This window comes from Macrosteles quadrilineatus, unplaced genomic scaffold (assembly GCF_028750875.1).
Source record: "Macrosteles quadrilineatus isolate MER2022 unplaced genomic scaffold, UCM_ALF_1.0 Scaffold_73__1_contigs__length_606889, whole genome shotgun sequence".
Taxonomy (NCBI): domain Eukaryota; kingdom Metazoa; phylum Arthropoda; class Insecta; order Hemiptera; family Cicadellidae; genus Macrosteles; species Macrosteles quadrilineatus.
Genome location: NW_026542666.1, coordinates 284510 through 305745, shown reverse-complemented (window position 1 = coordinate 305745; position 21236 = coordinate 284510). Strand labels below are relative to the sequence as shown.

The window sequence follows — 21236 nt, the reverse complement described above, 5'->3', positions numbered from 1 at the left end:
CAAACTAATATAGTTTAAGATATAGGTAAGCTACTTACTTCATTGCTCAGTTCAAGTATTAATACATACTAGTAAACACGTTGCTCGAAATCGAGCAATTGCAAAGAAGTAAAGTATAAGTTTTGTAGTTTTGTAATATGTATGATTGTAAATTAAAATAGTAAATATTTAAATTTAAATTGAAATTTAACAACAAATTTAAACAATTATGGTAACTCCAAGCCTGTGTGTCCTCCACTTGGATAACAGTTTCTATAGTTGCAAATAGGGTTTCAGCATATAGATTTGTCAATTACAGAAGAAGTCCTTCTCGTATGAGGAACCAATTTTTTTAGATCGGTGATGCTACAGCTAGGTGGGTTCCAAATCAAAAGGTCATTGCATTACCACATTGCTAAGAACTGTTGGTTCAACATAATCAGTAAATGTACCCAATGCGGTTCATTGAATTGAGAAATAAATAACAGCAATTAAATTATAAAGCTGATCAAAATGTAAACAATTATGTTCTTCATAAGGATAACATGGAAACTTTAACAACCACTGGGCCAGAGCCCTAGGGACTTTTTCAAAAATGTAAGGTCAGTTTGCAAATCTACGCGACACGCTCTTTCCAATGAGACGTCAATGGATAAAATCGATTCAAATATGGCGGAGGAGTTCAACCGACAAAGTTTCATATAGCGTATTAAGATTCATTACTTCACACATATTCATTGCCGAATGCAGATGATTAGGCCTTAAGCAAGTGCAAAGCGTAAAAGTAGGTTTTATAATAATTATTCTCCTCTTTGAGAATCAAAAATAATCACTTTATAATGAAATGTATTGCAGGAAGAAGAGCCATGGACACCAACAGTTAGGCCAGAACCACCGCCACCAACAATTGTTCAACCACCGCCACCTACAATTGTTCGACCGCCGCCACCGACAATTTTTGAACCAACGCCACCGACAATTGTTGAACCACCGCCACCACCACCGACAATTGTTGAACCACCGCCACTGCCACCACCACCGACAATTGTTGAACCACCGCCACCGCCACCACCACCGACAATTGTTGAACCACCGCCACCGCCAATTGTTCGACCAATGCCACCCACAATTGTTCAACCGCCGCCACCGAGCGTGGTTCATCCGCCGCCGCCACCGAGCGTGGTTCATCCGCCGCCGCCACCGAGCGTGGTTCATCCGCCGCCGCCACCAACAATTGTTCAACCACCTCCACCGCCAATTGTTCGACCACCGCCACCTACAATTGTTCAACCGCCGCCTCCGACAATTGTTGAACCACCACCACCAACAGTGGTTCATCCAACAATTGTTCAACCTCCGCCACCAACAATTGTTCGACCACCGCCACCGCCAATTGTTCGACCGCCGCCACCAACAATTGTTGAACCACCACCACCAACAATAGTTCGACCACCGCCACCTACAATTGTTCAACCGCCACCACCGACAATTGTTCGACCACCGCCACCGACAATTGTTGACCCGCCACCACCGACAATTGTTCAACCACCACCACCGACAGTGGTTCATCCAACAATTGTTCAACCGCCGCCACCGCCAATTGTTCAACCGCCGCCACCAACAATTGTTCAACCACCACCACCAACAATAGTTCGACCACCGCCACCTACAATTGTTCAACCGCCACCACCAACAATTGTTCGACCACCGCCACTGACAATTGTTAAACCGCCACCACCAACAATTGTTCAACCACCGCCACCGACAATTGTTCAACCGCCACCACCGACAATTGTTCGACCGCAGCCACCGACAATTGTTGAACCACCGCCACCTACAATTGTTCAACCGCCACCACCGACAATTGTTCGACCACCGCCACCGACAATTGTTCAACCGCCACCACCGACAATTGTTCAACCACCGCCACCGACAATTGTTCAACCACCGCCACCGACAATTGTTCAACCGCCACCACCGACAATTGTTCGACCACCGCCACCGGCAATTGTTGAACGGCAACCACCGACAGTGGTTCATCCAACAATTGTTCAACCGCCGACACCGACAATTGTTCAACCGCCGCCACCAACAATTGTTCAACCACCGCCACCGCCAATTGTTCGACCACCGCCACCGACAATTGTTCAACCGCCACCACCGACAATTGTTCGACCACAGCTACCGACAATTGTTGAACCACCGCCACCTACAATTGTTCAAACGCCACCACCGACAATTGTTCGTCCGCAGCCACCGACAATTGTTGAACCACCACCACCGACAATTGTTCAACCTTCCCCACCAACAATTGTTCAACCACCACCACCACCAGTGGTTCATCCACCACCACCGACAATCGTTCGACCGCCGCCACCGACAATTGTTCAACCGCCACCACCGACAGTGGTTCATCCAACGCCACCACCAACAATTGTTCAACCGCCACCACCAACAATTGTTCAACCGCCGCTCCCAACAATTGTTCGACCACTGCCACCAACAATTGTTCAACCGCCACCACCAACAATTGTTCAACCGCCGCTCCCAACAATTGTTCGACCGCCGCCACCAAGAGTGGTTCGTCCAACGCACCCGACAGTTGTTCAACCTCCAACAGTAAGTTAGCATAGCAAAATGTAGGAATTGGTTAACTTCGGAACTCGCTAACTCGGTCGAGTGTCGGAACTGGCTAACGCTGAAACTGGCTATCCTTCCCAGTCAGGAATTGGCTAACTCCAGAACCCGCTAACTCGATTTTGTCCCGCGGCGGAAGTCGCTAACCCGGCCGTGCCCACTGCACGGAGCGTTGCCAACCTTGTACGACGAAATAATCGTACACAGACGTATTTCAAAATGTCAGTGTCAATCTTTATTGTACTTGTTGTTGTTTTTTGTTATCAAATCCACTTTTAACAGCTACCTAGCTTAAAGTAGTTAAAAGGCAATAAAAATGGTTTTTTTTTGTATATAACTATACAACGCCCAATTAAATGTTGATGATTTCGATCTTAAAAATGCCAGTATTATAGGAAAATAACAGAATATGAAACATATTGTAAATATAGTAGTGCCAATTAAACCACTATGAAATTAAGCTAAATACACGTGAGTTCTCAAACACGGAAAACAAATTTAATCAAGATGTCGTTGTTAATGACTAATTTCATGTATATGTTATGTTCACTGATTAATATTTTCTGCTATAACTTATTTGTGAAGATTAAATATCACAGGTTTTAATATTTCATTTCATTTCAAACAATTTTTATTCTTTTAGTACATATTTACAGTACATTGAACAGTGTCGAAAAGTGATTCTTTATTATAACTTAAAACTGTTTTCTAACTCATTTCTACCATTTTTTACCATTATTTATACTATTGCAATAGAGATTCTCAACAAAACAAATAACAATCATAAATAAATTAAGAAAGCAGTAAAATAATCTAAACATCCAAAAGCCCTTAAAGTCCCAGAAGGTTTTTAATTAAACTCTGGGTCAAGAAATTCTTGTATATTATATAATGCTTTAGTTGTTATAAAATCATTAAGTTTCCTTTTTATATTCTTGGATTCGGCTCGTCTTAAGGTTAATGGTAATTTGGAAAAAAATTATGTACCAGCATAAGTAGGTAATATTGTTAAAGAATAGTAAATAAACAGTTATTAAAATGTGTACTAAAAAGAAACTGACTTTTATTTGACTTTGATGATTGGCAATTTAATAGTAGTAATAAACCAAAACCATTAATCACTAACCACCGTGACTAATTCATAACTAATTCATAGACTTAAAATTAAAGGCTCGTCGTTGAATCTTCCAACTTACATGTAAAAATTGCTCATATGTTACATTACAATTTATAGAATAGCTGTAAATCTAGGCCTAATAGTTAAAACCAAACATTGTAAACCTAGGCCTACTAGTAAAAGCTAGTAGCTTAATACTAAAATTCGTTGAATTTTTTAGAAAAAAATGTTCCATGTTTTAATAACAGTTTGTATATTGTGTAAACCTAAGCCCCACTAGTAAATAATAGGAGAAGATATAATATTATTCTTATATTAAAACGTGACAGGGATATTTTATTTCACGATTCTGAATCAACGACTAGACAGATTTTCCTGATTTTAGTGTTGAAAGAGATATAAATTATTTATATTTAAGTAATAAGACCATAGATAAAACTACCTTAGTAGATTTCTCATCTCATGGATCAGCTGAAGACAATTTTATTGTTAGTTCTGTCCGGTGCACCGTATGTAGAGGTCATGTTTTGTTTACAGTTTGTTTCTTGTTTTCAGTCATTTAAAACCTCGTTTAGCCAAAAAAAACGTTCTAACCATAACTAATAACTCGTCGCCTAGTTATATAACCAAACAGTAGAGAACAAATCATCAAATTAACTATAAAATAATAGAAATACAATTTTGTCGACACTAGCGATCAGTGTCATTGGAGATGAACTAGACACAAAAAACGAGTTTCAAAATTTACAATGAGATGTGATGTCTAATTGTGTTGGTTAGTCTATAATAGGACTACAATGGATTTTTCGCCCTAATAATAATCATAATAATAATAATAAAAATCATACATCTGAATATACATTTATTTAATCGACTACATTGCTCTTACTCCTAATTATTCGTAGGATACGACATTATTGTACCGAGACGATCGTAGGTACTACACTTTCGGCAATACTGGCCAACAATCTTCGTGCTTGGCTCCTATTGGACGGCATGCGAGGCTTCTGATTGGGAGTTAGCGAGTTTCTCCGAGGGACCGAGTTAGCGACTTCCGTACTAGGACAGAATTTGCTAACCCGGCTCTAGAGCGGGTTCCGGAATTAGCCCGTTCCGAAACCGAGCAAGTTAGTGAGTTCCTCTCATCGACCAAATTTGATGATAGGGCGTTTAACATGGGGTTAACGAGTTCCACAGATAGCCAATTCTGCAGACCCAGCATAGCTCAGTTTGACTGAAACTTTGTTTACTTTTTTGTTTTTTTTTTAATACTTTTTTAAGGTTTTCATACCTTATTGACAAGATATATACTAATAATACTAAAAATAATAATAGTATAAAAATAATACTAATAATGGATAATATATAATTGAAATAAAAACTTAATTATATGATATTTTTATAATATAAAGGGTAAATTGTAAATACATTATTTGGCATTTTTACCATGAAATTTACAGTAAATCCATCATAACTAATATTTTCTGTATGAAACATCTATCACTTAAAAAACCGAAAGTCCATCGTATTTTCAAGCATCCATGAATGAGTAAAAACATTAAGATCCCCTTTGTAAAAAGTTTGAATTTTCACATGGAACTATATCACAAAACTATGATTTAAACAAAAGCAAAATTTTAGATTACTAATCTGTAAAATCAGTAATCAACATATTATTTTAATAAGCATTATTGACATATTATTGCTAAGCCTTATTGTTAAGAATGTTTGTATTTTTATTTGCAGGATCCTTGTCCACCAGCAATACACGATGTAAGTTAATATTATAATCCACTTACATACAGAGTACATTTTAATTATTGATATGTACTATCATATGTAGGTAGGTAGTTTACTGGTTTTTAGAGGACCAGAATCAATTGTTTACTATTGAAAATATTGTTTGTAAACATGCTTTATCAACTGTAACATCAACTAAATTCAATGCATACTTTATACTGATGATAAACCCAGGTCTTAATATATAAATACAAATACAATTAAGTAAATACTCGTCCAGAGATTTAAAATCTGACAAATTCCTCTAAATGTAATATGAATGTATGGTTTAAACATGGAATTTTAAGATTTAACCCTATTGACATCGAAGTTTATTGATGATTTTTACTGAGTACTTTACAAAACAACTGACTAGCCCTTTTTGGCTTTTAAGATTTTCTGGGGTTGCTATTGAGGTTTGACTATTAGTAGACTTAGGATAGTTTTGAATGTAATAATAAAATGTAAATACATAGTACCGGTACCTAATTTTTGAATGATAAAGGGGGCATTTTATACTTAAGGGTTATTACTGTTACTTAACTGTTGAATGAAGTTTTTTATTTGTTTAATGTAATCATAAAAAAATACATCACAGGATCCATGCCAGTACATTGGAGCAACATCCAAAGGGAGTACCGATGAAGGCCGTAAGATTGTAAGTACAGTACAGGTTTATTAGTAAGTTTAATAATAATAGGTTAACGTCCTCAATCCAAGTCGTCTTTTAAAATATACATATTTTAAAAGATATTATTTTAAAAGACGACTTGGATTGAGGACGTATACAAGGTATTTAACCTATTATTATTCAATCCAGGAGGCAAACATGGATAGTAAGTTTACTTTTGATTTGTTGCCAATTAAGTAAGTTGTTTTCAAAAATAAATTCTAATTTTCTCCATAGCACAATTCCTATACAGTTTAAATTGTAATGTATGTTTTTTTTTTCAATATAATTAGAGTAATTTTTATTTAGTGTTTATCAACACCTTTACGTTTTTTTGTTTGGGAATGGTCCAAACCATGGTCTTGTTACCATCTAATGTAGAATATAGCATAGCATCATTGAAAACCGAATGACAAACAAATGACTACTGGATCCAATACCTTCAGATTTAAAGGTGAATACTATAATCAATCACTTGGCTAGCCGAATTATTTCCTGTGTAAAGACATTCTAACCAAACAATGCTGACATATAGCCTATAAATATTGACTTTACCGTGAGTGCTTGTTATCTCAACAAATCATAGATGATACTAGGGGAAACCCGTCGAAATCGACGGTTATTTTCAAGGCTTACGTTAATTCATATAACTGCGATGAATTGGGTTAGATATACATATTTTGAGCATTTAACATTGTTCAAAGAGTAATAAGTGTAAAAAAATAACAATATTGCGTTAGTTGCCAAATTTGGTTGTTCATTGAATGATTAAAATATTTCCTATCCTGTACGTCATCGGAGTTATTATTAGTATGTTATATGGTATCTCTTCCTTTGGTAGAACCTTTAAATAGTATTTAAATCGTATTGGTGGATCTTGTAGTTAAACACTTCCGCGACTTCATCAGTGTTTGAGAAAAAATATATGTTTGTTGAGAAGACACGTTCTAACTTCAAAGGGAGGTATATCCGTTACAGTGTAAGTTTGATTTTCCTTCGTCACGTCGCGTCTGTTCATATCGTACTTCTGTGCGAATGAATGAACCCTCTAGCATAGTTTTGATAAATTGACTATGGGGTTACTGATAAAGCTGGAATTCCTTGACATGGGGGATGTCAGTTAGTTGTCTCGGCCTTATCAATAACATAAAGTTGTCAATATAATCTCTCTACGGAATGTTAGGTGTAGTGGAATACATGAAGTAACGTTGGCTTTTATTCTTGAACTGTTAGGGGCCTCCTAGTTCATATGATCTTGGCGGCTTCATTGGTAACAAATAATGCAAATGACATAGCAATGAAACATTTCCCAAAACCAAAAATAGTGTAAAATGGCTGTTACGTATATATATTGACGTTTACATATTGTTAATCAACGTATATCATAAATACCTTAATCCTTTAATACGTTTTTTTATGGCGACCATTCATAGTAGGTAAGCCAAGGATGAATGGAGATGAGTTTACGATGAGTGGCACGATCTTGAAGTCTTGTTAGTGACTAAGGCAGACATTCCTTACATACAGCTGTTAATTAATAGCCCATACAGCGAATGGCAACCAAGGGACCTACAGTTTATTTTTTTTTTGCATTGGTATTTATGAATTGGTATAATTATCAGGATAGCACTGCGGGTAGTCGTAGTACTCACTCGTGTGGACGTTAATCCACACCAGGGAGTATCGCATCCACAGTGCATTCTTATAAATATCCACAATTCGTGACTTCCTAGTAGCTGGATTACAGGACGACGCCACCCGTCCCAGTCAAAGGATTATGTGATCTAGTTTAAAAGGAATACCGGTATGACCTTTCTGTCATGACAGTAGCTGCTTAAATAGTATTTTCTCTTTGTACCATATTTTACAGCCAAAATGTCGTGTTATTTTCAATAATGTTACTAATTTAGTGCGCCAAAGTCCGTAATATAGGCAGGTGCAAATAATTTGTCAAGATAGGTACCATTTTAGGCAATGTTTCTAAGTTTGGATTTTATTAGACACAATAAGAGCAGATATTTCTACATAAATATTTGATATTTTGTAGAATAATATGATAAAATGTAGGCAATAGTGGCGAAAAAGGCACACACCAACCCGTACAATAGATATAAGATATTTCAATAAGAAATAATATAAGAATTGCTGTGATAAAAGGATTTTCCACTGATTTCGTAATGGAACGTTATATTGCAAAACATAGCATGATAAAGAAGAAAATCAATTTTAAAATCAGAAAATAACATTGCAAATACTTATTTGGTAGAATTCAACTCCCAATAAATATGTGTTGTTTGAAATACAATTTAAAAATGAACAGCTGTTTCATTAAATTAAAAGTATTATTCTCATGGCCAAAATGTAAACAACTCTGTGGAGGGATCTTTAAAGGCTTCTGGGGCAGAGTCCTAAGGGATTTTGTTTAGTTTTTCTTTTGATAATCTACAGACCAAGACCTTTCTTTTTGTACACCTCTACCAAGTTTCTACGCCCAACCGTTCTCTCAAATTAGTTGGGTCAAAGTTTCCAATCAAATCTTTAGATTCCCTTATGTTAATCTTATGGGAGAAACTCCAACTTTGATGGCCTGTGGGGCAAAGCCCGAGGATTTTTACTACATGAATTGGTGAAAGGGGGCTTCTACACAAAAAATACTTTATTTTGACACGTCGTTTGTAAAAATCCGTCCATTATTAACGGAGGAGTAGTGTTTTGTAGAAATCGCCTTCACGTATTATATATAAGGATTAAGAAAATAATTTTCTTCATTTTTTTACAGAATGAGCTTAAAGAACTTGGAGTTATCTGTAAGCCAAATGTAAGTTTTCAACAAATAAGCAGTTTCTTAAAAGATTGTTAAGTCTAGCTTTTAAGATAGAGAGTCCTTACCACTGTATAATCCAGCTATTCAAATGTGTAAAAAATCCCCCATACATTAGACAATTCGGTCAACCATTGATGAGCAATTAAATTGCAGGCAATCATATAGCCGGTCGAAACGTATTTTGGACTCCAGCAACCAGTCAGACGATATCATGTGGCAATCAAATCAAGGGTTTGTTGATCAGTGTGAAAATGGAGCTTGAATTCACAGAAAAATAAAACATTTAAATATCAATTAGCAGCTGTTTTAAATACAGCAAAAAAGGAAACTGTCAAGATTATAATACTACACCAGATAATGCCAGTCAGACATCAGCGCATGTGTGGGGAGAATATCACTCGAGATGATTGCTCGGTCCCACACACCTGGCAATCGTGTCACCCAGCAATCTCCGAATCGCCGGCAATTCGGTGTATTGACAGGGAAAATTGAGCAATCAAGGATGTCAAAATTGCAGGCAATCCAATTGAAACACCCCAATCAGGTGATATTTAGGCAAAACAGTCACTGGCAATGTAATTGCTCATCGACAAATCTAGTCTTTTGTAGGATGGTGGACTTAAAGATTAACTCAGAGTAAATCATACACTGTTAATTTTGATATTTTTTGCAGCCCAACCCTTGTGAGCCTAGAGATAAGGGGAAACCTGTAAGTTGATTTCAAGCTAATATTCTGTTATCTTTGCACTGTTATTTAGTTGTATGTTACGATAATAGTTCAAGTAATACATTCAAAGATTCTTAAACAAAAAACACACAATTTATTGGAGGTGTAAATTACGATGAGTCATATGATAGATAAACATATTAAAGTAGACCCCCCCCCCCTTAACCAATTTCGCATTATCCGCCCTTGATCGTAAAATATTACAGTTTGTTTTAACCGACCTTGCTTTGAGAACAGTTTGGTATTACCACCACTTTCTAGGAATCTCAGCATTTCTGCTCCCATACTTGGTGATGGTAACCCAACGATGTAAAGAACTACTGAGTTGCTTATATTGTTGTGGTAACCTTACGCTTATAATATCTCCACAGGATGTGACTAAGATTAAGTTACTTTGTATTCATCCCAGAAAAATTTGTTTCTGACAACAGCCGCTATTTTTTTAATATAATCTAAAATTATCTTATCGTTAGAGTAAACAAACAAGCAACTTGTAGGGAGGGCAGGGGTGGGTTAAGGACTCCAGGGTCAAGATAGTTTATAGTTTAATTAGGCTGTAAATAAATATACTGTCTTGTAACAAAATGGCTGTGTGTATCTTTAATTTTGACAAAGGATTCTGTACTGTATTAAAACAGATTTTGAAAGCATCAATTAATATTACAGTACTTAAAGTATTAAAATTAGAATTTTTATTGACTTGCCAACAACTAATTTATTCCACTAAAAGTATTTGACTTAACCGTGTCTTGTGTTTATGACTTTTCTATCAATACGAAAAAAGGAGACAAGTGTAGTTTATTTTATAAATAATCCAAATACGACTTCAAAATAATGATTAAATATTTCCAAGTGAATAGCACTTCATTTTGTTTTATCTTTTTCGGGATTACACATTTTAACCGACCTTTTGATTGAGTTATCCGACCTAGGTCTGGTCTCATTGGGGTCGGTTATGAGGGTACCTACTGTATTCTATAATTTGACTAATTATTATTAAACCTGCAACACTAACAACAATGTTGCTAGTGATGTACTTAAGAGATAACTGCAGAGACGGCTTGAAAGATAACTGAAAAGTAGCGAGCATAGATCTTCTATCTATTCAGGGGGCAATTGTATGATTATGAGGGGTGGGCTTTGTTAAACCACTTTATTTGAAATACAAACGTGTTGTACTTGAAGAATGCACCAGTAACGTGAGTGACTAAATAACTAAGCTCTTTACTGCTTATTGCCTATATGTATTGCCATTTTTTAGGGATATGTGGAGTTCCTAGTGTCCAGTTTTGACAAAATAGAGGACGGAGCTTTTGAGGAAGTGTTTACTACGAGAAAACAACTCCACGAACTACAGATAAGCATCGTAAGTTATAGTTTTTATTTTATAGTGGACAACAACTTCATAATCTTATGCAAACTTTATATTTCCAATTATAAGTTTTATGTGTGTACAAATACCAATTCTGAAACATGTGGACGGTAAAAAAACAGACTGTTCAATAGAAAGTTTTTTAAGAGGTTGACGGCCTTTTTTAACCTTGCATTTGCCCGTCCACATAGACTTAAGATCTGAGCGAGGAACGTATCCAGCAAGACAAGGGGTGAGCCGGTACAGTACAAAGGTGAACTGTACTGATAAAATGTTTGTGGCAGTGATCAGGGTCCGAACCCACAACATCACTGCCTTGGGCCAGAAGTCTGTGACGCTACCTATTCACAAATGATAAAAAAATTATTTTTCACCACACTATGATGTTTTTAGCACTTTTATGTTTTACATAATGTTAATTGGTGGCTGAAAGTTACGTTTTGCTGGCCATGCCAGCTGTCATCGTCATTTGGAGACCGAGCAGGTTTTTACATCCCTAGGGCCACAAAATCAGCTGCCCACTTACTTTCTTAAAACATTAATGCATATTCATATTAGATACACAGGCAGTAACCATAATATTGCAATAGAACTGTTTTATTATCACCGGTTGCCTAGCAACTTTTTATTTTATTTTGCTGATGCCTCAAATTATTTCTTCACATAACCTAAAAAGTTGTAGTTGTGTTGACTATCAGTGTGCTTTATTATTGTGGTGAATAGTGGTAATAGGGTATAGCGTGAAAAAATAGCGTTCCTACCACTGGCTGAAATGGTTTTGCAGCTCTCGATCGATTTAAGTTCTCGACTTCGTCTCGAACCAGCAAAACCTAATTTTCGACCCTAGGTACGAAATATACTATCATTGACTGATGCCGGTACAGTATTGTGTTTTTCATTTCTAGCCAACACATGAACTGTATAGATAAGATGCCTATTTTGTGTTGGTTTTTACTGTATGAGATTCAAGATTTACCACCTGGAGGGAATTTATACACAAATTAATGGTGGGATTTTGAGTTTCTCATTATCAAATCACTAGTTCTCAAATACATTTAACCATTTCTTAAATATAATTTACTGCTCTTAAATTAAATATATGCCTTCTCAAATACAACTGACTGTTCTCAACTTCGTTTGATGTTTTCTAAAATATATTTGATCTCAAATACAATTGATATGTTCTGAAATAAACCTAACTGTTCCTCAAATAACATTGGAAAAGGTGTAATGTATTTGAAGTTACCCGAGGCAGGTAATCTACCCGCCAACTCGTCTTGTGAACCTAGCTTTTTTTTATTAAGAATTATTTCTCTTCCATGCTAATTTTTCACAGGATGCAATGAGAGCCATTGAAGAATGCTGATCAAGTTTGGCAGGACCAGAAGTAATGACTGAGCTGAAGGCTATTTGGTAACTACATTCTATGATTATTTACTCCGTACCTGTGAAAGATCTTTTAGGGAATTGTGTAAAAAAGCAAGTGTTGGTTTAATCTATTTGCAACTATATTGGGGACTCACAACACACAATTGTACCAACTGACTTCATTGTAAGAAAAGAACTGATGTTGTCGGCAAGTTAGAAGGCATTGTCAACCAATGTCCCAGGGACAAATTTATGTATCTTAAATCTATGACAAAAGAACTGGATTTAATCAAGGCCCCACTAGAAAATCAGACCATGCTGCAGTGCGGGCAGCGCAAAACTACGTCACAGTGGTGGATAGTTGTACTAAATTCTTACCAATCTGACGAACTGCCAGCTTATTTACCTAAAACATATGGGATATGGCAGTGAATCTAGCAATGAATCTATCCACTAGTGTGACGTCATATGGATCCTGCAGCATAGCTTTTTTTCTAATGGGGCCTTGATTTAATCAACTGAAATGAGTAAAAACAAATACATACTTTTCTACATTTTTTCAGGTGGAGGTGTGAAACGTCATGGCAAGTCAAGGAAAATGTTAAAAAATTAAAAAATTCCAAGTCAAGACAAAAATGTCTTTTCTTTATTTGTTATACATCAGCCCTTCCCACAGTATATGTGATGTGGAAAGCAAATAGGAACCTCTTGTCAGGGATTTTAGATTTTGAGTTTTATATATATATTTGAATTCCTTATGAAATTCCGAATCACTTGGTGCAAGTCCCATGCATCTACGATTTCTTTTGTTAACACGTTTGCTACTGCAATAGTACGAAATTTTGCATTCACATGGACCAGCGACGCACATATGCGACGGCCGGTTTCCACCCATAGACTGCCGTCGCATATATGCGACGGATAGTCACATTAAAATAGACTGCCGTCGCATATTTGCGTCAGGGTTCTAGTGTTATTAAAATGCTTATATCTTTATAACGGTCTATTTGAAGCCACTGAATTCCTTGCAGTGGTCTACAGAGATGCCTGACGCACTACTGCGTCGCTTGGTCTGTGGATATGATGATTGGTGACGTCTAATGATAGTTGGAAAAACTTGCCTTTACTTTTCTGCATCACTGTATGTATGTATGCAGTATGTATGCTGCATTATCCTATGTAGCTTTTATATTTGTTCAGTTATAAACTGTTCTTTAATATTCTGTTTTATTTACTTACTTCCACCTCAAAACAAAAACAAAAATGAGCATGCGACGTTTGGTCTATTTCAAGAAAACTACGATAGTTTTCACTATTGTCTTCGCTGTAGACCGGGCGTCGCAAATATGCGACATTACAAAAGGTTTTAAAAAATACAAAAAAATAAGAATAAATTATTTACAAACACGATTGTAGCGTATTACAATGTAAATGATCACTGTTTTACAGGTTTTCGCCCGTGATCTGTGTGTACTGTTATCCAAGTGACAGCCGGTCCATGCGTAAGATTCAAATGTATACCTCGGTCTGAGGCAATGACCGCGGCGACGCATATATGCGACGCTCAGTAGCGAACGTGTTAAAGTCATAGGACTTTGAAATTTTGTTATGGAAAAGGGCCATTTTGAGAAAAACCATTTTAAAATTTTCAAATACGCATAAAAAGTTTTTTTTAGCGAATTTCCCTATAGGGAAGTAGCTATTACCGTAGGTGGCACGGTAAGACCTAGACCCGGGACCGATTTACTTTTTCATTTCGATGTCCCCAGAGGCCAAAAACACCATTCGTTCAAATTTTTATATATGTATATATATATATATATATATAGACTTATATATATATATATATATACGTCCATGAACGCGATAACTTGAGTAATTTTTGTCCGATTTTGATGAAATTTGGTTTAAAGGTGTAAAGCAGGATAAACTTGAATGAGTTCGCAAACCAGCACGATCGGACCATGGGAACGGGGCTTTACGGGGGGTTTTATGGGGTAAAAATTGGTTTTTCTCACTTTTGACCCTCAAAACACAAAATTTCCCGATTTCTCTTTAGACCTTTTTAAAGAGCTTAAAAAAACAAATAATTTAGTATATAAAAGTATTTTTGTTCGATTATTAGTTAACATGGAATCAAGGCCCCACTAGAAAATCAGACCATGCTGCAGTGCGGGCAGCGCAAAACTACGTCACAGTGGTGGATAGTTGTACTAAATTCTTACCAATCTGACGAACTGCCAGCTTATTTACCTAAAACATATGGGATATGGCAGTGAATCTAGCAATGAATCTATCCACTAGTGTGACGTCATATGGATCCTGCAGCATAGCTTTTTTTCTAATGGGGCCTTGATTTAATCAACTGAAATGAGTAAAAACAAATACATACTTTTCTACATTTTTTCAGGTGGAGGTGTGAAACGTCATGGCAAGTCAAGGAAAATGTTAAAAAATTAAAAAATTCCAAGTCAAGACAAAAATGTCTTTTCTTTATTTGTTATACATCAGCCCTTCCCACAGTATATGTGATGTGGAAAGCAAATAGGAACCTCTTGTCAGGGATTTTAGATTTTGAGTTTTATATATATATTTGAATTCCTTATGAAATTCCGAATCACTTGGTGCAAGTCCCATGCATCTACGATTTCTTTTGTTAACACGTTTGCTACTGCAATAGTACGAAATTTTGCATTCACATGGACCAGCGACGCACATATGCGACGGCCGGTTTCCACCCATAGACTGCCGTCGCATATATGCGACGGATAGTCACATTAAAATAGACTGCCGTCGCATATTTGCGTCAGGGTTCTAGTGTTATTAAAATGCTTATATCTTTATAACGGTCTATTTGAAGCCACTGAATTCCTTGCAGTGGTCTACAGAGATGCCTGACGCACTACTGCGTCGCTTGGTCTGTGGATATGATGATTGGTGACGTCTAATGATAGTTGGAAAAACTTGCCTTTACTTTTCTGCATCACTGTATGTATGTATGCAGTATGTATGCTGCATTATCCTATGTAGCTTTTATATTTGTTCAGTTATAAACTGTTCTTTAATATTCTGTTTTATTTACTTACTTCCACCTCAAAACAAAAACAAAAATGAGCATGCGACGTTTGGTCTATTTCAAGAAAACTACGATAGTTTTCACTATTGTCTTCGCTGTAGACCGGGCGTCGCAAATATGCGACATTACAAAAGGTTTTAAAAAATACAAAAAAATAAGAATAAATTATTTACAAACACGATTGTAGCGTATTACAATGTAAATGATCACTGTTTTACAGGTTTTCGCCCGTGATCTGTGTGTACTGTTATCCAAGTGACAGCCGGTCCATGCGTAAGATTCAAATGTATACCTCGGTCTGAGGCAATGACCGCGGCGACGCATATATGCGACGCTCAGTAGCGAACGTGTTAAAGTCATAGGACTTTGAAATTTTGTTATGGAAAAGGGCCATTTTGAGAAAAACCATTTTAAAATTTTCAAATACGCATAAAAAGTTTTTTTTAGCGAATTTCCCTATAGGGAAGTAGCTATTACCGTAGGTGGCACGGTAAGACCTAGACCCGGGACCGATTTACTTTTTCATTTCGATGTCCCCAGAGGCCAAAAACAACATTCGTTCAAATTTTTATATATGTATATATATATATATATATATAGACTTATATATATATATATATATACGTCCATGAACGCGATAACTTGAGTAATTTTTGTCCGATTTTGATGAAATTTGGTTTAAAGGTGTAAAGCAGGATAAACTTGAATGAGTTCGCAAACCAGCACGATCGGACCATGGGAACGGGGCTTTACGGGGGGTTTTATGGGGTAAAAATTGGTTTTTCTCACTTTTGACCCTCAAAACACAAAATTTCCCGATTTCTCTTTAGACCTTTTTAAAGAGCTTAAAAAAACAAATAATTTAGTATATAAAAGTATTTTTGTTCGATTATTAGTAACAGAGAAAATTAAAAAAATTTTAAATTTAAAATTCACATGTTATTCTTATGGAGAATATTGTCAAATGTTGTAGTTTGCTTGTTTATGGATATATTTTGATCAAACTTGGCAAATTTATTTATTTTGTACTAAGCTATCAATATTTTACTCAAAAACACACTTTATTAGTTTCCTTGTAGCAGCAAACCTAGGTACTCGTTAAACCTAATGTTATTAAAATATATTTAACTGAAAATCAATTCAGACAAATGGAAATTTGCTTAGTCGGCAGGTTTGCTGCGGCGGGGGTATTTTATTTAAGAAACGATTTTGGTATCAAAAGAAAGCTTATAATGGACCCCATGGGAGTTTCCACTTTGGAGTTAAAACCAATTTTTGTCTTAACTCCCGGTAGTTTTCATTTAAATAATTGTTTTATTGAAGTATGCCGTAAAAATCACATTTCAGGAAAGGGACCTCTTACCGGGACAGCAAAATTTGTGAGATATTTTGTTCTCCGTACACTGAACTTTGTTTTAGTTCTCTAAATTTCCTCTAGAATGCAGGAAAGTTAATTTTTTGGACTCAAGTCCGTTTATAAAGTGAATATTCGAAATGGGACCTCTTGTCGTTATGGCAAAATAACATTGAGCGACAAGAGGTACCTTTTCTCAGACCGTGCAGGGGCTAACAAAATGATTTATTTCAACCTTTTTTTTTTTTTAAAAAAGAGGTTGGGGGCCTCTTTTAACCTTGCATTTGCCCGTCCACATAGACTACAGATCTGTGCGTGGAACGTATCCAGCAAAGCAAGGGGTGAGCCGGTACAGTACAAAGGTGAACTGTACTGATAAAAGTTTGTGGCAGTGACCAGGATCCGAACCCACGACACTGCTGCCTTGGGCCCGAAGTCCGCGACACTACCAACTGAGCCACCGACTCACAAATCTCACTCATTTACATCCTTAATTTGATATTTTAACCGATACTATCCTGTTCTATGATAAATAAGGTACAACAATCGATAAAAAACCAAATTTAGATATTTTCGACCTTAGTTACTTATATCGGCCGTACTGAAAACGTTGCATCGCCGACAAGAGGTGCCTTTTCGCTTTCCACATCACAATACTAATCATGCCATTATGATACGATTTACAAATTACTGTAATCAAAACATCAAATTCAATATCCAGTGGCCCTAGATGTGATATTGCTTTTGGTTTAGTTGTCTGAATGATGTTAAGACAAACCTCCATAGAAATTACAGTACATACAGTATTAAACTTTTCAGCCTTTGTCTTAACCTGGGATCTATGATTTTCCGAGTAAAGCCTAGTTACCAAGAGCTTAAGGGTAGATAGTCCAATGTTTAAGTGGAAACCAGGTTACATTGTGTCATACCCTCCTGTTATACAGGGCTGCAATCCCCTGCATTTTCAGCTAAATGATATGTTCCATTGATATGGCTATTTTACGTCCATTCATGTCCAAACTCTTTAAATGTAAGGTTTACACTTATCAATCAAACCTTTAAATTTCAATTTTTTATCCTGTTATGTTTTAATCTCAATTTTAAACACCGTTTTCAATGATAACAAACATGTAAACAACACTGATGTTCCATATGAATTAGTGCTGCAGCTGGTTTAGTACGCTGGGTCTGAGGCTTGGAGGAGGCTATGCAATATCAGCTGTCAGAAAAAAAAGTTTACGCCACACTACTTTATTTTGATGAACTTTTCACACATGGATTCAGTCCAGCCGCCAGCTTAATCACATGGGGTTTCATTGCGTACTACTGTACTGTAATGAGTTTTACAGGGATTTTTAGTTCTTTAGTTGGTGGTCATATTTAAAGATTTGTAAAGATTTCTTAGTATGGTGTAAACTATCGTACGTAACTCGTCCAAAATGTGTTTACCTGACTCGTATGGTAAACACTTATTTTCAGGACTAGTAAAGTAATATAATATTACCTCACTGTAATTGGGGTTGTGACAATAACTTGGAGACAATAACATCAGTTTTTCATTGAAGATGTAATTTAAAAAAATTCTACTGTTATAAATATGTTACTACAGTAGACTCCGTCTTATCCGGACTCCTCGGGACCGAGGCCAGTCCGGATAACAATATAAAAAATCATGAAAATAAGTTCATGAAAATTTATATTTTGTTAAACTTTAGGTAGTATCATTGAGTATACAGAATAAACTTCCCAAGTAATGTAAAAATTTGAAGCAATAAAACGTAAGTGCAATCTGTTGAGATCGTCCACCAACTAATGACAATATTCTGTGTCAAGTAATAAATCAATCAGCTGTTAGCTATGATACTGCATCGATTTTAACCCTTTGGAGACCGGCCCTATAGCATATGCATATAGCATAAAAAAAAAAACCAAGATGGCGGACATCTAGCATCACCTGCAAAGTGCTCCCATATCTACAGTGTAGTTTAAGTGGTAAAAAACAACAAAATTACTAATTAACACGTTCGCTGCTAATAATATTATACTATAATAATGGCTGTATGTGGGGTGCTAAAAATTATTTTTCGTAAATAACTTATTAATACATTTTTATAAGTTCATTTATAGTTAAAAGTATAAAAAAAGTAATTTTTGCAATTTTTTACAAAAAAAAAATTAATGACGCACATGTGCGTCATTAGCACATTACATCAAATAACAGCCAAAATGCGAATGACGCACATGTGCGTTCAGCTGTTTTGTATGTGTTTGTTTAGTAATAGTAAGACATTGTATTATTTATTAAATACAAAATTTATTTCACACAATTTATAACATATTTATGACCAAAAAATACAATATTATATACAAGTCCATCTTGAATCTCCATCCAATCCATCAAGTCTCTTGTTTGAATCTGAAGAACTCCCTGTGGTCAGGTCATGTTTAGCCATGATATTCCTTGAAACAGTCGCCGAGGCACAAAGCTGGTTTTTCAGCACAACCCTCACACTGGTACACTGAGTCTTTGCGTATACCTTTGGTGTAGCAGATGACACATCGCCGCCGCAATGTCTTGTTGTTCCGCCCCACTGGGTTTTTCGTTGGCAGATGGTCTGTCGCCACTTTTCTCGGTCGTTGGTTCTGGATGTCCACTGGTGATAACAGGTGTCTAATTACTTCTAAGCGGAATTCCAACAGCGGCAGCTTCTTACCGAAGGTATGTTTGTTGAACAGGAAAAAGGCGTTCAGTACGGACATCTGAAGAATGTGGACGAACAACTTCTTGTACCATCTAAGGGTTTTTCTTTCGCATGGATAATAGCTTAAAAATTGATCTTGACGATCTACACCTTTCATATATTCATTGTATTTTATAATAGGGTAGGGTTTTAGTTTCTCCTGACCCCTTTTGTTAGTTGCTGTACCCATCTCATTATAATACTGAGTTGAGAGATACAGAACAGTTCTCTTATCTCTCCATTTACCACACATTACACCCTTATAGTACTTCTCAACTGATTCTCCTTTCTTTACTTTTGCATTTACAACCGTTTTAGGGTTTTTCTTGCGATCAGCTCGAAGAGTACCAGTGGTGTATGTTTTTTCCTCAAGAAGCTCGGTAGCCAATTCTATACTATTGTAAAAATTATCCATATAGATTGAATGGGCTCTTCCCAGCTTTTCACGCATCAAGTACATTACTACCTTACTAGCATGTCCTTCACCAGCCAGTTGATCTAAGGCTCCAGCATAGACTGCAAACTTTAGAATCAGCCCGTTAGGTTCAGTCAAAACGTAGAGTTTTATGCCATATTTATGGCGTTTGCCCTTGATGTATTGTTTAAAGGCTAGCCGACCTCTCCATAGGACCATTGCTTCGTCCAGTGACAGCTCCTTCCCAGCATTATAAATGTTAATCATTTTGTTATTGAAATAATCAACAATTGACCTAATCTTATGCAAACGGTCAGTGCTTGTTGCGTCTGCTCTTACAAAATGCAGACAACGTAATATCAAAAGGAAGCGATCTCGTGCCATGTACTCACCAAAACAGGTTTTGAAAAGTTTGTCTTTCTTCCAGTAATCCTGGATCTTAGGCAACTTAATGTGACCCATGTGCAATAGGAGTCCGAGAAAAACTTTAAATTCATTCAAAGTTAAATTTTTCCATGAACTTATGCGTGATTTCTCAGAGTGATCTTTGGATAGAAACAATTCTTTGGCATAACTGTTAGTTTCTTTAACGATCGACTCAAGCAGAACATCATCAAATAACAACTGAAAAAAGTCCGCTGGTTTATTTTCCCCAGGGATTGGAACTCTTAAGCCTACTGGAGATGAAAAAATAAATGTTTTCATGGAGTTTGGGTCCTCATCCCAAGCTAAATCGTAATCATCGTAATCAAAATTGTCTTCCAATTCGTCTACTAATGACTCACCGATACTTGATTCACTGCCGTCGTCACTAGGCTGGTACTCTTCGTCACTCGTGTATTCCTCACTACTGTCTGTTTGGTCACTAAAGAGGTCAATTTCACTAACTGTCATATTAGAGCTAACAGTCACATCACGGGAACTACAAGGGGAGGGCACACCCGGATCGTCAACCAACTCTTCCGAATAGTCCATGTTTGCGTGCACGTGGTTCACTAACCAATAGACATAAACAAAAACGGACTGCAACAAAAGTCAAGTGCGTAACTGGAAACTGGAGTAATACACAAGTCAAAACAAAAACAAAAGTATAAAGCGCACGAAATGGCGGCAAATTACAAAATGGCGCGAAACGCACTTGTGCGTCATCCGCAAGGCGCGTCGTATAGGGCGGCGC

At 36.5% G+C, this 21236-nt stretch overlaps 2 protein-coding genes across 3 annotated transcripts in view; one reads left to right on the top strand and one right to left on the bottom strand.

Annotated features, from left to right (window-relative positions):
- Window positions 1-13107, top strand: part of LOC128981979 (mucin-2-like) — a 115739-nt gene extending 102632 nt beyond the window's left edge. For both annotated transcript variants that reach the window (XM_054401004.1, XM_054401003.1), the window contains exons 21-28: window positions 835-2598; window positions 5480-5506; window positions 6111-6170; window positions 8962-9000; window positions 9680-9715; window positions 10995-11099; window positions 12442-12518; window positions 13037-13107. In XM_054401004.1, coding sequence (XP_054256979.1) covers window positions 835-2598; window positions 5480-5506; window positions 6111-6170; window positions 8962-9000; window positions 9680-9715; window positions 10995-11099; window positions 12442-12471 — 2061 coding nt within the window. In that variant the 3' untranslated portion in view covers window positions 12472-12518; window positions 13037-13107. The remainder of the gene's footprint in view (window positions 1-834; window positions 2599-5479; window positions 5507-6110; window positions 6171-8961; window positions 9001-9679; window positions 9716-10994; window positions 11100-12441; window positions 12519-13036) is intronic.
- A 6241-nt stretch (window positions 13108-19348) lies between these two features.
- Window positions 19349-21034, bottom strand: LOC128981977 (piggyBac transposable element-derived protein 4-like). The gene has a single exon (XM_054401001.1). The coding sequence runs from the start codon at window positions 21032-21034 to the stop codon at window positions 19349-19351; it is 1686 nt and encodes a 561-aa protein (XP_054256976.1).
- Window positions 21035-21236: the final 202 nt, after the last annotated feature.

Bases quoted from the DNA above. Each gene is read 5' to 3' on its own strand.
- LOC128981977 (XM_054401001.1), bottom strand. From the start codon at position 21,034: ATGGACTATTCGGAAGAGTTGGTTGACGATCCGGGTGTGCCCTCCCCT.